General features: G+C 39.5%; 1 protein-coding gene across 3 annotated transcripts in view; it reads left to right on the top strand.

Annotated features, from left to right (window-relative positions):
- LOC121382104 (transcription factor ETV6-like) overlaps positions 1-14,635 on the top strand; it is a 38,685-nt gene extending 24,050 nt beyond the window's left edge. For 2 of the 3 annotated variants that reach the window (XM_041511603.1, XM_041511600.1), the window contains 5 exons: positions 4,106-4,288; positions 7,349-7,423; positions 10,068-10,163; positions 11,493-11,736; positions 13,639-14,635. In XM_041511603.1, coding sequence (XP_041367537.1) covers positions 4,106-4,288; positions 7,349-7,423; positions 10,068-10,163; positions 11,493-11,736; positions 13,639-14,227 — 1,187 coding nt within the window. In that variant the 3' untranslated portion in view covers positions 14,228-14,635. The remainder of the gene's footprint in view (positions 1-4,105; positions 4,289-7,348; positions 7,424-10,067; positions 10,164-11,492; positions 11,737-13,638) is intronic. The other variant, XM_041511601.1, reaches the window with a different exon arrangement.
- Positions 14,636-18,167: the final 3,532 nt, after the last annotated feature.

Raw genomic sequence — 18,167 nt, 5'->3', positions numbered from 1 at the left:
AGAGATACCGGGTGTAGTCAGAGTCTGATAACGCAAGAGTGTTTAGCTGGTATTGAAAATTCAGACATAGGACGTAGTTTGGTTTTAACCTCGGTTACTGGAGAAAATATGGTTGTCAGGTTACATAAGGTTTTCTTGTGTTCGAAGTTTGTGACGGGACCAGTCATTATGGGTGTTGTGAAGGACTTGCCTGTTGAAAACATAGGAGTTTTGTTGGGAAATGATTTGACTAGTCAGTGTTGTCAGCCGAAATGTGACCAACTGTTAATTAAAGACAGCACGTTACCAATAGAAGAGTGTGAGGTTGATGAGATTAAATATCCTGCGTGTGTAATGACTAGGGATATGACCAGTAGGTTAGCACAAGACGCAGAGGATATTTGTGATTTGTCTGATACGTGTGTGAGCCATGAAATTGGAGTGGATGAGGTTATCAGTAAAATGGTAGACAAGTCAACTGAGGAATTAAATGTGGTGGAACCTGTTGATCTCCCGCAGAGGGGAATTGAACCAGTTGTCTTTGATAGAGGGGATTTACCTTGTAATAGACAAGAGTTAATTCTAGAGCAGGGGGCTGATCCAAATTTGTTGGCAGCTCGCACTACCTTGTTAACTGTGGACAAGGAAGTATTAATAAATAAGTGAGTTAGAGATGGGAGGTTGCCGGCGACCGAACTAGCTAGGAAGCAACTGAGCCATGCTCAGAGCAAAATAAAATCAGTGTTTGATAGGAAGGCTAAGAGTCGGGAATTTAAACCAGGGGATAAGGTGCTGCTGTACCTTCCCATTAAACGGGGTTCTGTGCAGAACAGGTATTTCGGGCCCTATGTTGTGCTCAAACGAGTTAATGAGACAGGGTATGTGATAAACACTCCTGATAGGGTTAGGAAAAGTAGGTATTGTCACATCAATTTGCTAAAAGGTTATTTTGACAGACTGCCGATAGTTCCAGAGAGACCGGTCCAAATTGAGAGACACTCAATTTCCTGTGATGACGTCAAGACTGCGGAGATCAAGTTGGCCAACAGCCAGATTCTAGCAGACTTGAACCCCCAGCGAGCAAAGCTGACTACATTGATACAAGACAATGTTTCCATTTGTCGGGACCTTCCAACGGTTACCAATACCTTAAGCCAAGATGTGCGCTTGGAACCCAACGCTACACCGATTCGACAGCGTGCCTATCGGAGAAAACCTGGAAAACGTGCGACGCTGAAAAAGAAGGAAACGAAGTTCCATTGGTCAGGTGAATGCGAGAAGTCATTCAACCGTCTCAAGCAGAGGCGCTACTCGTCTCCCGTGATGGCAGCACCAGACTACCGAGTGCCGTTCAAGCTAGCTGTGGGTGCCAGTGACGTGGGTGCTGGAGCTGTGCTGTTCCAAGAAGACGAAGACGGACTGAACCATCCTAATGAAAGCCTCCAACCAGAGAGTTTGAGAGGGAGTCTTCTTCTGCAAGAATACCCAATTACCATTGAACATATCAAGGGCACATCTAATGTAATCGCTGATGCCCTGTCCCGAAGTTGAACGTTATGATAATGTGTTGACATTCTTTATTTCTGTTTTGTTTATATATATTTTATTTGTATACCAGGGACTCAGAGACTCAGTGTGATTACTGGTAGTCACCTTATTATTACATGTGTTATAAATACCCGTATGCGTCGGTTAACGCACCCCTTTGTTTTAATGTAGTATATTTCCCTATTCCTTGAGTAGAGGAAATATCCTTTTTGAGGTGGGTGTGTGTGACGGTACATGCTCTTAAATTTGTTTCGCCTGTGGCGATTTTAATTGTGTTAGAGGGCCGTGTGCAGTTTATTGCCCGTAGCCCAGGTGGCAACTTGTTACATAATACTTCGCGCGATCGGGCATTCCAATATGCACTTAGTCCAGCTGTGGAGGCCATGTGGCGAGTAGTTACGTAATACCTCTGCGAGTGCGGTTTCGACGACCGTGATTTTGGCGACCAAGACGTCAGTAAGTCTGACGATCAGAGAGAAATATACCGACGCTAGTAGAGATGAAATATCAGATGATAGGGGGAGGTACCGCCATGTACCCCCAGTCCAATTCTGATTTTTATAATAAATAGCTAGTTTTTAGAGATATCGAGGAGAACGAAAAGGACGGCTCCCAGGGAACGTAGTCCGTTGGACTTTGGTAAATATTTTTATTTCTGCTCTGTGTATAACCTTGATGTGATTGATGTGACTTTAAATATTTTGATACTGTATTATACCAATATTCTTTAGACAGTGTCTTCGGTCATCTGACGAAGTAAATCGTAGACTTTTTGTTCTAACATTATACGAGTGTTTGGTAATATAAAGCTTAGCCAGTAATCCTAGACGACCTAGGTAAACTGTAGGTTATTGTCTTTATTGTGATAGGTACCAGTATAATTCTGTGTTACAAGATTACTGAAAGAGTAGTTAAGGGTTAATTAAAAATTAACCCGTTAGGAATAGAGCTGTAATTCCTTTATTAATTAAGTTCCCCTGGAAGCGTTCCTAATTTATCACACGTTACTGAACGAGTAGTAAGGGTTAACTAAAAATTAACCAGTTAGGAATGGTGTTGTAATTCCTTTATTAATTAACTTCTCCTGGAAGCGTTTCTCAATTATCACACGTGTGGGTGTGGTGTAACGGTGAAGTGATTCGCATATTGTGTAACTAGACACCTAGAGATTAACTAATTAAATGATCAGTTCTGGGTTGTTATTATTGCTGTTATTAATTAACTACTACGGCTGTACATTTGTCAGCGTAGATTAATACAGATTCCAAAGTGTATTGTGTTTTTGTTGTGTTTCTAGAGAGCTAAACGTGCTATAATAATATATACTTTATATAAGATCGTATCTCTGATCATACCTAGAAACGAGCCATACTAGGGTTTAACAGCCTGTTACAGAGAGATCTAATAGATATACAGTTAGGAGAGATATTTTCATAATCGTGTTCTATTCAGTTACGGGAATTATAGAATCCCCGTGACATATATATATATATATAATGTAAATAAATCCAAAGTTTTTCTGTTCGTCCTTATGTTTGTAGTATCTCTAGAGGCATTGTACAAGGTACGTAGCTGATAGCCAGGATCAGTGACCTTACCCATAACGGTATATTCAAGAATGCTACTTATGAAGTGGAAATATTCCATAACCACAATTTCTGAATGGTTTGTAACAAAAAGTGACAAACTAGTATCCAGTCAAAATAGTTGTTTATCCACATCACCTGTCAGCACACAGTAAACTGTGAATAAAGAACAAATATTTGGAAATTAATGTCTTGATAGTCGAAAGGAAAATAATATGGTTATATCTACTTGGAGTTACGTGGAAAGGAGGTACTTAACCCCCCCCCCCCCCCCCCCAGCCCCCTCCTGAAAATATGAAGTCAACATCCTAGGTATTAGACCGCTCTGAGGCTTGATACAGGAATTCTCTGGGCAGTATCTACATAATAATCAAATTATTTTAAAATTAAAACTGATGTTTAACATTGAAAATTGCTCAGTCTGCTAGCTAGAGTTTTGACTGGATCATTCTGGAACTTACTTAGAGGCCGTGTTTACAAACGTGTCGAAAGATATTTCCAAATTAATTTTATTTTATTTTATTTTATTTTATTTATTTATTTTTGTTAAAATTGATGTTTAACATTGAACTTTTTAAAAAGACGGTATCTCCTACTAGAGTTTGTAAGGATCGATTGGCCATTTGCTATAGGATTCTGTGGTAAAAGTCGAGGTTTAGCATCCAACAATTTATAAGTGAATGTCGTGCTTTAGGTTGTGCAGTGTTTTGTTGGTTTTTACTTATCGATTTTTTTTTTTTTTTTTTGTTGTTGTTGAGCAGGTAAGTGGGGAATTGATTTTTGTTGTTTCTATTTTTGCCCATTTTCGATATTTTCTTCTATTTGTTATTAATTTGTGCTGGTATTCTCAATTCTTTTAATTTGTCTTTGCTTGTTTTGTTTGGGTTTTTTTTTTTGCGTGTTTGATGTTTTTATTGGAGGTTTTTGGGGTTTTTTTTGTATGTGCGCAGTCTTGAATTTAAACCTGTTTTTTTCTTTCATCATCATTTCAGCGAATTTGAACTCGAGACCAAATGACGTTTTACAAGTGTCTACTAGCAGTGCATCGTTTATAAATACTACTGCTGTCAAGTCCGAACAGCCGTTCGTCCCCATCCTGCCGTGGCCACGCCCACCTGCCACGCCCTCCGCTGACAGACAGTGCAGTCCGTGTGTCCCACAAGCAGTGCCAGGTAGTCGTAAAGTGATTAACGTCATATCACTTCTTTATTAGCTTGTTAGCGGTTTTAAAGCGGCAGTCCCAAAAATATAGCATGAACAAAAACAAAAATATTTCTGTGAAACGTTAAAGGGACATTCCTGAGTTTGCTGCGTTGTAAAATGTTTCCGACTAATAAAATATTTCTACGATTAAACTTACATATTAAACATATTTTCTTGTTTAGAATATCAGTGTCTGTATATTCAATGTGTTTTTGGTCGTCTTAATATTTGTAAGAAGCCCAAACTGGATTTTGTTTTCATTTTGTACGTACGACAAAAAATATATTTTAGGAAATAAAATGAAATTTAACCTAGTACAAATATTAGAATGATCAGAAACACGTTTAATATACAGCCACTAATATTTTATGCAGACAAAATATGTTTGATATGTAATTATAGTCGTTAAAACGTCTGTTAGTCGATAACATCTTTAAAATTGCAGCAAACTCAGGAATGTCCCTTTACGATGATATCTAGAAGTAGCCTACATGCCCACATAAATTACATCCAAATAATTTTATTTACTACAATTTTATAAATTTATATCATTGTAAAATTTAATGAGTGTGACCGACAGGTTATCGAGTGGCGTCACAGTTTGAATTTTAATTACAGTATCTCCATATTGTTAAAGGAATGGCTGCTGTTGTGATAGAAGAAATGTTGTATTTGACGATGCACTCAATACACTGTAATTTATATTTCTTACACACCCGTTGGTGAGAGAGACCGGCCTCGGTGGCGTCGTGGCAGGCCATCGGTCTACAGGCTGGTAGGTACTGGGTTCGGATCCCAGTCGAGGGATGGGATTTTTAATCCAGATACCGACTCCAAACCCTGAGTGAGTGCTCCGCAAGGCTCAATGAGTCGGTGTAAACCACTTGCACCGACCAGTGATCCATAACTGGTTCAACAAAGGCCATGGTTTGTGCTATCCTGCCTGTGGGAAGCGCAAATAAAAGATCCCTTGCTGCCAATCGGAAGAGTAGCCCATGTAGTGGCGACAGCGGGTTTCCTCTCAAAATCTGTGTGGTCCTTAACCATATGTCTGACGCCATATAACCGTAAATAAAATGTGTTGAGTGCGTCGTTAAATAAAACATTTCTTTCTTTCTTTCCGTTGGTGAGAACGACCATGCGTTATTTTTGGTTACACATGGTTGTTAACAAGCATGTGTAACCAGAAATAACACATGGTCTTCTCATCAACGGGTGTGTACCAAACGTACGTGTTAACAATTTCAAGATATTCGACTGGCTGCTCATAGGTAATGACCAGATAACCAATATCATACCTTCAATGAAAAACTACACGATGTAAATCGATTAGATTGTAACGTATAATTAACCTGACATTCATGTGTCTGAAAGAAAGAAAGAAGTGTTTTATTTAACGACGCACTCAACACATTTTATTTACGGTTATATGGCGTCAGACATATGGTTCAGGACCACACAGATTTTGAGAGGAAACCCGCTGTCGCCACTACATGGGCTACTCTTCCGATTAGCAGCAAGGGATCTTTTATTTGCGCTTCCCACAGGCAGGATAGCACAAACCATGACCTTTGTTGAACCAGTTATGGATCACTGGTCGGTGCAAGTAGTTTACACCTACCCATTGAGCCTTGCGGAGCACTCACTCAGGGTTTGGAGTCGGTATCTGGATTAAAAATCCCATGCCTCGACTGGGATCCGAACCCAGTACCTACCAGCCTGTAAACCGATGACCTGCCACGACGCCACCGAGGCCGGTTTCATGTGTCTGTGACGTATAGTTAACCTGACATTCATATGTCTGTGACGCGTAAGTCAGCTACAAGGGCAACGGCTGTAAATGACTTTCAGTCGAAAAAGATGTTAAAATATTTGGTTAAAACCTGCTTTTTTTTAGAACATGTAGGAAAGAGAATAATACATTTGTGTCCGTTAGATACTATTTACGGTATCTCAGAACTCGATGTTTAAAAACGTATCAAACTCGCTTTCGCTCGTTAAATACATTTCAAAACAACTTGTGAGATAAACGGCATCTAACGGTAACACATGTAGTATTCTCTATCTATTATATGGCGTTGAATATACGATTAAGAAACCACTGCCGTCATAAGCGTACGAGACAGAGGAGAAGGGGGGGGGGGGGGGGGGGGGGGGGGGGGGGGGGGGAGAGCAGTGCTGAAGGACATCATCAAATTTGGGCAAAAATGTTAGAGAAATTTGGGCAAAATTACCAGGGCCCCGTTCCACGAAGCGATCTTAGCCCTAAGATCCCCTTAAGTGCATATGTTAGCTGTGCAGTTACGGTGATCTTTGGGCTAAGATCGCTTCGTGGAACGGGGCCCTGGCCTGAAACCTTTTGACCATAGATTTCCATCATTCAACCTATAATTGTTTGTATGCCATATAAAAATGCATAGTGATTCGTTTGAAACCCTGTTTAGCTGTTTGGCAGTATTGCTAATTTAGTACGAATAAATGTTGCTATCCAGATTCGGGCATTTGCGTTGAATTCGGGTAAAACTCAGCCTGCCCCACTACAAAAATGGGAGACCATACACATATGACCGTACGTCACTCCATGGGTTACTCTTTTTTTTATCAGCAGCAAGGGATTAATTATACGCACCATTCCACAGACAGGATAACTATAACTTATACACCACGGCCTTTGAAACACTAGTTGTATAGCACTGTTCAGGCCCATGGGAACTATGTCTGGAGTTGGGGGGGGGGGGGGGGGGGGTCACAACCTGTAGTGGGGGTTCACAGCTTATATGGTGGGGGGGGGATACAAACCATATTTGTATCTTTATTTTAATAGAGTAAAACGAAAACAAATTACATTTTTGTCTTCGAGTGGGTTAGGCACATCCCCCCTCTCCTCCCTCCGGCCCCGCGTTTCCTACTGGCCTGCTGGTTGGAACGAGAAATAGCCCACCGACAGGGTCTGCAAGATCTCGTTTACAACGATGTTTGGGTCGTCCCCAGCTACCGAAGATACGACTGATCGTTTGTCGTTTTTATTTCAGAAAGTGTCTTGACGCCAGCCTCGACCAGTCCCGACTCCAACAGCACTGTCTCTGACGCAGACTCAATACAAACTGGTAAAATCAGACGTAGTTTATCTTTTGTAATTATAACTAAAACATCATCATCAACAACAACACATAAAACAACAACAACAAAAATAAATAAATAACAACACATGCAGCTGGGAGTGGCAACTGTACAAATTAATATTTGTTATTATTACCAATATGGTTAAAACATCTTGGTACATATCAAGTGATACGTCCCACTAGAACGCCAAGTGGGACATAAAGCCCAAAACACATCGAAACTGGGTCTGGGTCTGGGTCTGGCGAGTGTGGCATAAACGCCAAGTCTGGTGTATTTTGACGTCTGGGTCTGTAACTGTTACGTGTCATCAATATACAAGTATATTGATGCGTTCATATCTATTGATACATTTTCTTTTATAAACACCAACAATAAGTATGAGAAATCCACATTGATTAATATACTATTGTCCGAACCAAATTGTTAACAACTACAAAAAATTACTCTCCTACCTTTAATTGCCGTTAGATTTCCTCCAAAGTTTGTCCAGACACAAATCGCAAAAAAACCACTACAAATATACAGATTCCACACACGAGACTGCAACGATGTCGCCGATATTGTCTTTGTTGAGATTGCATAGGGAAAAATACATGCAGTTTTCTGCCGTCTGCCATGTTGCTTGTTTATGGAATACTCTTCAAGAGGGGTGAAAGCCTCCAAAATATGTGACACAATTAATATGAAATCGATGATCTCTAGTGGTATCATTAAAATAATAATAATAATAATAATAATAATAAATAATAATAATATGACGTCATCACGTTTGCTTTTATATCATAACATGTTATGACGTTGTTAGATTAAGTCCTATCCTTTCATCCCTCTTGAAGAATATTCCATAAAAAGTCAAAATGGCAGCTGATACAAAATTACATGCTTTTTTCCCTATGCACTCTCAGCGAAGTCGATATAGGTGACATGGTTATCATCTGGTATGTGGAATCTGTGTCATTATAATGGTTTTTTCAAGATTTGTGTCTGGACAAACTTTGGAGGAAATCTAACGGCAATTAAAGGTAGGAGAGTAATTTTTCGTAGTTTCGTAGTTTTCGTAGTCACTTTTCGCACCCTTGTTTTGGGTTCGTATAGGGGTATGCCCTATAGCATATCTTACTGTAATTTCACATGAAATCCATATTTCGTAAAAGGTACAATTTTTTAATCACAAGATTTTCTTCAAACACATTCAGATGCATTAGTAATGTTCAAACAAAACATTTTCAATAGCAAGTTTGCATTGGAATTTTTCCAGCATTCTTAAAACGGAAACGTCATGTACCCAGTGTATGGTTATTGTAAGGCGATTCAAAGTGACGTCATTGGAATACTGATGTCATTCAAATTAAAATAAAAACTGGTCTACTAACCTTGACCCCTGTACAATTTCTATAACAAGCGGACAAAGTTGTTTACAGGTTGGTATTTTGTTATTTTTCATAATTCTGGACAAAATATTAATTTTAAGTTTCAAAAGATGAAAGAAATAAAAAGTACCTTTTGTCAAATATATCATATACAAAAATTACCGTTGGATATTTTTTATTTACTGTGTACGAAGCCAAAACAAGGGTGCGAAAAGTGACTGTCGTCGACCTTAGTATACCTTTCCTGTTGGTTATTTAAAAAAAAGAAAAAACGAATAAGGTTCGAACATTGTGCAGTCTGAAAATATAGCGTATGTTCTATGTCGTCTGTTGACAGATCTTTAGTTCCGCGATAGCACAGATGCCGTGTGTTTTGTCACATTCTATTCAGTGTGTTTCATTTTCTACTGGTACCATACTCACCATCTTCATAAATCAAGGCTAATATTCGTTCCTCGTATTCAGCCTTTTGATACATGTAGTCAAGATTACTGATATCCACTACTAGCGCCCTCTATTGGAAGAAAATTTGTAACACCGATTATGTCCCTTACACGATGACATCGCTGACCAATCATAGCATCGGTAACATATTAAAAATTAACCGCCGAAACCTTTTTTTTAACATATCGTGACAAACACGACACGTTTCCACGGACGCTGACGCTGCCATCTTTGTTTACAATAACAAGGGAATCTATAAGGAGCGTTGCGATTCGTTGCAATCAGATCTCATCGCATCCAATGAAATTTAAGCATTTTGTGGCACGATTTCTTGACGACATGTATCAAGGCTGAATACGAGGAACGAATATTAGCCTTGATTTATGAAGATGCATACTCACCAGACCCAGACCCAGACCCGGTGTATTTTGGGCCTAACACTTCGACGTCACACGATGACGTCATCAATTGGCGCACTACAACCTTACAGTTACAGGAACGTCAACCAAACGAGTTGAGTGATATAAATTAAGATCGATTATGGGTAATAAATAGGATAAAGCTCGTGACAACTGAAAATTAGTTCACTCGGGACATAAACATGATACAAAATGGAAGCTCGTTTAATATCCTATAAATATTTCCGACATAACGTCTAACCACACATTATTATTAATACTGGCAACTAAATGCAAAAAGGGAGTGGCTAGCTATAAATAACTATTATTATTGACAGGAGAATGCAACGAGGAGGGGCTAGCACTGCATAATTATTAATATTGACAGCTACTAAACTGATTCTCTTTTCCCCCAGATGATATGACGATAGATTTGGGGGAGGCGGACAAAGAAAAGGAATGTCAGTCTGCTTTGATCAATCACCAGGATTCAGTGAAGAAAGAAGATGGTGGTATGTTTTACATTTGAACATTATACAATTTAATAGATGATTTAAAAAAGAAGTTAAAGCTTGTTTTGTTTAACGACGCCACCAGAGCACATTGATTTATTAATCATCAGCTATTGGATGTCAAATATTTGGTAATTCCGACATATAGCCTAGTCTTAGAGAGGAAATAGCCCAATGGGCCCACCGACAGGGATCAAACCTAGACCGACCGCGCAGCAGGCGAGCGCTTTACGATTGGGCCCTAAAACAAATAGAGTCCCACTTTTGTATGTAAAAAGTGTGTAATGCAGAACATTGGAATTTTGCTTAAAATCAGTTCAACATATTATTGTGTATAGATGGTGAAATTATCATTTTGATCCATGGCCTGCGAAACAAAGAACTTCTTTATTTCTTCGGGTGTTATTTTTATACCCAGCTTTTCAAAATGTGCTTTTTATGTCCTCTAATTGCAAACATTAGGACATCAATTTGGGACACCTTTTTTTGTTATGGTACCGTGTGTGACATACAACAATAAAATCTGTAACCAATTACATAGTTAGCCGTCAAAAGGTGTGTTAATGTCATTAGGTAGGCCTACATATCAGTGGGGCAACTCGCCACCATAACACAATATGAATGAAAAAATGCTATTGATAACCAGAGGCGGATCTAGGGGGGTCTCAGGGGCCCGGCCCCCTCCCCTAAATTTTGCGACAGTTATATTTTTATTATATATTAATTTTCTTCTTTTTTTACGATTCCCTTCAAACCTCCCCCAAAGTTCCATTGACACTCCGCCTCATGTCATTGCCCCCCCCCCCAACCCCCCAAATGGATTTTCAGGATCCGCCACTGATAACATTAGAATCAATGTTTTATATACGCGGCGATTACACTGTTTAATACCCGCGCATTTGAAAATCGACACTTATATTAACAGGTAGTAAATATTAAGACAGAGATGAATTTCACTTGTATAATGCAGGAACTTGCATTTCAGGACATCTAGTTTAAAATTTTACGAGGAAGCATAGCTCCGAACCTCCTAGAAACTTTGCTTTATGCCCTCGATCTCAGTCAGCCGCCCCCCCCCCCCCCCCCAAAAAAAAAAAAAAAAAAAAAAAATAATAATAAAATAATAATAATAATAATAATAAAAATAAAAAAATAATAAATAGTAATATAAAAATATTTAAAAAAAATAATGTCTATTTGCTTCCGCTGTGCCCTATTAATGAAACTAGTCACTATTATTTCATTGATGTTTTCAAATATTTCACTAAATAGTATACAGAAAAGTATTTCATTTCGGTTTTGTGTTTTTTTCGTCTTGTTTTTTCTCAGATTGCCGTCTACTTTGGGAGTTTATTCACCAGCTGCTGATAGACAGCAAGTATAAAAGCTACGTGGTGTGGGAGAACGAGGCCGACCTTACATTCCGAATTCTCAACCCTACCGAGCTGGCTAAACTCTGGGGCCTGCAGAAAAATCGAACTAACATGACATACGAGAAGCTGTCCAGGGCTTTACGATATTACTACAAGATGAACATAATCAAGAAGGTGCCTGGCAGGCGACTCACATACATGTAAGCTAAAACAAGCCTATATTATTAAGGAACGAAAGAAGGCAGGAAGGAAGGAAGGAAATGTTTTATTTAATGACGCACTCAACACATTTAATTTACGGTTATATGGCGTCAGACTTATGGTTAAGGACCACACATATATGGAGATAGGCAACCCACTGTCGCCACTTCATGAGCTACTCTTTTTGATTAGCAGCAAGGGATCTTGTATATGCACCATCCCACAGACAGGATAGTACATACCACGGCCTTTGTTACACCAGTTGTGAAGCACTGGCTGGCACGAGAAATAGCCCAGTGGGCCCACCGGGGTATATTATTAATTATCATCCATTAAAGGCTTTTGTAAGAGATATCAATAATCTTGATTGACAAGCCTCGGGTTTCATACTTTTATGAACTCGTGCTGATAAATTATGATATCACAAGACACTCGGGGAGTATCCTTTATATACACAGTGTTTATCCTGTCTTGGCGGTGTTATGGTTAAGCCATCAACATTAAGACTAAAAGATACTGGGTGCTGATAGTACTGGTGTCACATATAGTTTTACACTCTCAATGTAGGCTACATTATCCATTAATTATTATTATTAGATGCAAGTCGTTCCTCGCACGAGGAGGTTTAGATAGGGTGTGGTGGCCTTACATTGGGCTTTCCCAAAACAATATCATCCGCCATGTAGACAATTAACCAGCCCTCATTAGCCGAGGCTATATACACGGCCGTCATGTATATAGCCACTTCTATGCTAAGTGATAAAGATGGCGATGTCCATTCAAGTTGGATTTATGGAATTCATCTTTGTACGTAATATTTAGCATGAAGTATTTACGGTAGTCGACTGTCCTTGAGCGCAAAAAGACCTTGTGAAGTACAGCATCAGGTAAGTACAAATAAGGCAGTCAGCAGTTCAAATCAAAAGAGGAGAAGCTATCAGAACGATCGGAAACTGTTAAAAAGGCATTGAATATTATATTCTAGATTACGCATTCACTATTTTAAAATAGATCATTGTTAATAGGGTATCTGAAATCAGTCAGATAGGCATATACAAGTTGGCAAGGGGAAGTTGAGTGCCACTGAAATAGTATCGAATGAGCCCATTTTCTTTTATATAATATGTTCTCGTTATCGTTTCCTGATTTGTTTTACCGCACAAAATGGAGTGATGTGAGTGGTATGCCAAACGTTTTCTCATTTCATTTTAAATTATTTTCGTGCTTATATTCAATTAAAGCACGCTGTCCTGGGCACACACCTCAGCTATCTGGGCTGTTTGTCCAAGACAGTGGGTTAGTTGTTAGTTGGTTAGGGTGTAGTGGCCTTACACCTAGCCATTGATCCCTTACGAACTCGAACATTTCAGTCGGGACATAAACTTGATAATAACTGGTAACTTGTTTATTATCCAGGCCATCGGTCTACAGGCTGGTAGGTACTGGGTTCGGATCCCAGTCGAGGCATGGGATTTTTAATCGAGATACCGACTCCAAACCCTGAGTGAGTGCTCCGCAAGGCTCAATGGGTAGGTGTAAACCACTTGCACCGACCAGTGATCCATAACTGGTTCAACAAAGGCCATGGTTTGTGCTATCCTGCCTGTGGGAAGCGCAAATAAAAGATCCCTTGCTGCCTGTCGTAAAAAGAGTAGCCTATGTGGCGACAGCGGGTTTCCTCTAAAAACAGTGTCAGAATGACCATATGTTTGACGTCCAATAGCCGATGATAAGATAAAAAATCAATGTGCTCTAGCGGCGTCGTTAAATAAAACAAACTTTACTTTTGTTTATTATCCTTTACATGTGTACTGTGTGCTTGTCAATTTCCCCTCTGTTTATTTTACCATTAGAAAACAATGTATAAATAATGCATTGTAAACACACGTTTTACGTTACAGGTTTCTGCAGCATCCGCGGAGCATAAAGAAGGGCCAGCGTGGCGCGAAACCCCACATTATCAGGGACGCCTCTGTCAAGGCCCAGTATCTGCTGCCCACGGACATCAAGCCATCCAGCGAGACCAATGTCTGTGCGTTGTCTTTCGGTGACACCCAGTGTCTCCAAAATGACAGAAATCCATTTCCGGGACCCCACTCTCCCTTACCCTCTCCACAGAACTGGGAACCTAATCTGCTTGGAAACGCCATGCGTCGGTCACGTGATTCTGGCGACCAGTCATGTGATCTGCAGTTTATTAATGGCCGTTTGACGACAGTTGACTCTTCCCCATCTTCTGTGCATGAACGTATTCGTCTGGATTCCATAAAACATGAATTCCCCGTGCAAAATGAGCCGGAAGACTTGTCAATGAAAAACGCTTTGAAACGACCCCATTCCAGGAATAGCGTCTTTGGGACGAGAACAGGCTTAGACAATGAAACGTACGAGATGGACCTTTACGATGGTTATGAAGGGGACTTGTTGGACTCCAAACATAAACTGAGAGAGGTAGTTGACAACAAGCAAGGCGCCTCGTCAGACATGTAGCGATAGTGCAAGGAAAATAATGCTTGTCAGGATAGTTTCAACTTCAAATGCTTTTGGGGGGAAAGAAGCAATGTTTGTTTAAAGACACCACAGTAGTAATGGACACATGGCTATTGTGGTGTTTAATATATCATCTTAGCTTTTTTGGAAAGAAAAGCAGTGCTTGTTTAAATCCAAATCCAAACGCTTTTTTACATGCCCACATCCTTTAGATTCAGGCATGTCCGCTACGGGTCTCCTCTCTGGTATGACCAGTGGCTTGACCCAGGGCAGATGCTTGTTAAAAGTTTGATTTGTTTAACGACCCCACTAGATCACATTGCTTTATTAATAATCGGCTATTGGATGTCAAACATATGGCCATAGAGAGGAAGCCCGCTACATTTTTCCATTAGTAGCAAGGGATATTTTATATGCACCATCCCACAGACAGGATAGCACATACCACGGTCTTTGATATACCAGTCGTGGTGCAAAGAAAAACATACAGCTATTTGATGTCCAAGATAGGGTTATTTCGACATTTGGTCTAGTAAGTGAGACAAATGCTACCACATAGAATATCCTACTAAATAGACGGAAAGAAAGAAATATTTTACTCAACACATTTTTAGGTACATTATATGGCGTCGGAGTAAAGGGAGAGACCCTGGTTTTTAAACGCTACAGCATATTTTTCACAATTAGTGCTGTTTATGATAACTGAAATCAAACATTACTTATATTGTATTGTTTAGACTATCCATTTCCATAGAACCGAAGTGTTTCTGGTCATCCTGGTGTTTTTTAATACCAAAACATGCATTTTTCATATTTAAAAAAAAATGCATGTGCATCTGAGAAGTAGCGGTTATTGATTTGAGTTCTAGTCTATTTTTAAGGATATTTCCCGGTTTCAACGCCACAGACTCTTCTTTCACTCTGTTGTAACTTTATCCAAATTAGTTACAGGTTTGTAGATTAGCTAAACTTAGTGTCCATTTTTTACGGGTCTGCGCCTTTAAAGACCTCGCAGATAATGAGAAACGAAACGCGGTGCCACAACTCTACGGGCTACTCATTTCAATTAACACCAGTGGATCGTTTATATGCACCGGGATCCCGCAGACAGTAGTAATAGTATATATGCAGCATTAGCTGGAATAAGCCTACTGATCTGCATCTAAGCAATAGATTCGTTTACATGCTCTTTCCAACAGACGGGATTGGAAATCACTGTATACCTTGAAGTCCACGACCAAAAAAGGTCACTCCATCTCTTTGATAGCCCAGGATATTGTTTTTGTTTTTAAACGGTTCAGGCTGATAATCCTATAAGTAAAGAACTGAAATCTTCAGTTAATAATATTTAAGCTTTCAGAATATATCATCATCGTTTGTGGTGGTGGTTATCCCATGCATTGTGCCAATGTCTGATTCCTATATATATATATTTATGTGCAAACTAGGTCACAGCCAAAGACATTTCATATTCGGTGCCATTGACATCTCGTGACTTCCGACTTCTCTCGGAAGGTTTGTGTCGTTGTCGAATTATCAAGTGACAGAGTATGTGTATGGTGCGCAAAACGATTGGAGGGATATATCTGAGAATATCTCCTGAATCTGCTTGCCAAACGTTTGATGACAGGCCTTTCTTCGTTAAAATATACTGACATCCACTGAAAACACACTATCAGATTTTCAGTTATTACATATATTCCACACAATGAGGTTACCAGCAAACACTTATAACCCTAACAATCGCCCTAACCCTTGCATCCAGTGGTAGTCATCTGTTATCTACTAGAATACATTCCAATTATACAAAATCGGTCAAATCTGTTATTTCTTCTCATATCTTTTTTTTTACAACTAGAAATTTGACTTGTGTGTTTCCAATGGAGCTCAGTATACGTAATATTACAAATGTTATATATGTAATACGACTGGTGTGCTGTTTAGTTAAAAATGGCGACTGAGTACATTGTATGTTGTATATAGGCAATGAACGAGATCCACCGATAGCAAAAACATACGGGTTTTCCATTATAAGATGGGTAGGCGATATTGCAGGCGTAAGATTTGTTTTTGTCTCTGATTCAGTTTGGAAGCATCACTAACTAATCGCTAACCCCGGACCGGGACATATAGCCCAGATGGCCGTGGTATATACCCAGGGCAGGTACTGTATTTTAAAATAGATATACACATGAAAATTAATATAAAGTGTTTTGAAAGGTAAACTGGAAGCCTTATGATGAACGACGTCATAGGGGATAGTTTAATTGACAGGAATAACGGGTTTTACTGACAACACTTAACAATGACAGTTCCAAATAATGTTTTGCCTTTGCATTGAAATGTGTGTGTTGTTTATTTTTGTAATGTCTATCTCTATTGTATACACGTGTTAGTCGTGGTGGTAAATAATTATCTCAAAAGGTATGGATGAGAAACTTAACGTCTCTGATCCGCTTTGTGTTTTCAGTATGCCCGTAGGAACAAGATTTGAAGGTTGGGGGGGGGGGGGGGAGGGGGCCACATTCTCTGTTGAGGAGGCACAATTTCTAGTACAGGTGTCCAATCTCCAAGGAGAAGAGGGGCATAAGCCAGATTTTTTTTTATCTTTATTAACAGAGTAGGACTAAAAAAACGTACATTTTCATCTTCAATCGGGGTTTGTGCCCAACCCCACTCTAATGATTCTTAAGGAGATGTTGAGGGCACAAATCCCACTCCAATGGTTCTTAAGGACATGTTGAGGGCACAAATCCCACTCTAATGGTTCTTAAGGACATGATGAGGGCACAAATCCCACTCCAGTGGTTCTTAAGGACATGTTGAGGTACGGTAGCCCAACGTTTTTCACTTGGCCTACTTTTCAGTTTGAGCTATTAAACACACTAACTAAGACGGTTAGAAAGACGTTGGATTTGCAAAAATTAGTAATTTTGGTAATAGTTCAAAAATATTGTACAATGCTTAATGACAAGGTTAGCGCTTCTGTTATAGTCTGAATGTAAACGATCTCATAGAGAATTGTTTGGCAGGAATAATGGGTTACAGATAACACTAAAGTCTGGATTACATACAATCTGAAACAGGCCGGCGGTCGACGCAGATTAAAGAGACTTCTGCGTTGGATGATCGCCGGATTGGTGAATAACTGTCCGGTGCAGACTGCGACTGTGTTTCCATAGAAATGTCCTTAATTTGCGTCGATTGTCGACGTTTTACAGATGGTATGTAAACCAGACGCAGTCCCAGATATTTCTGTGAGGTACTCCGTTATGATCCTGCATTGCTGTGTTGTGTTTGTGATGTAAGACAAAAAGCTGTTTTAAAAGTCTGTCTCTATTGTATAAACGTATTTGTCGTGATATATGTGATAAATATATACATTGTGTATACAAATAATGCCCGTGTCGTGTGTGATTGTTTTGTTTCTTCGCATTTTGTGCCTTCATGGTGGATATTAAATGTTGTTATCAAATGCAAAGAATTTTATTATCAGTTATACTAGATGTAACACGTAGTTATCACGGAAAAGTTTAGATGGGGCGTGGTGGCCTAACACTGTGTTCCCAAACAATACGACCGACGTGTAGATAGCCACTTCTAAGTTAAGTGACAAAGATGGTAGCTTCCATTGTAATTGTATTTATGGAGTCATTGTACGCAATCTATAGTACCATGTGTTTAAGATAGTCGACCGCACCTGAGCACAAACAATATCCTTCCGAAAGAAAGAAAGAAATGTTTTATTTAACGACGCACTCAACACATTTTATTTACGGTTATATGGCGTCAGACATATGGTTAAGGACCACACAGATTTTGAGAGGAAACTCGCTGTCGCCACTACATGGGCTACTCTTTCCGATTAGCAGCAAGGGATCTTTTATTTGCGCTTCCCTCAGGCAGGATAGCACAAACCATAACCTTTGTTGAACCAGTT

This window comes from Gigantopelta aegis, chromosome 9 (genome assembly GCF_016097555.1).
Source record: "Gigantopelta aegis isolate Gae_Host chromosome 9, Gae_host_genome, whole genome shotgun sequence".
Classification (NCBI taxonomy): Eukaryota; Metazoa; Mollusca; class Gastropoda; order Neomphalida; family Peltospiridae; genus Gigantopelta; species Gigantopelta aegis.
This window is presented reverse-complemented; position numbering and strand designations above follow the sequence as displayed.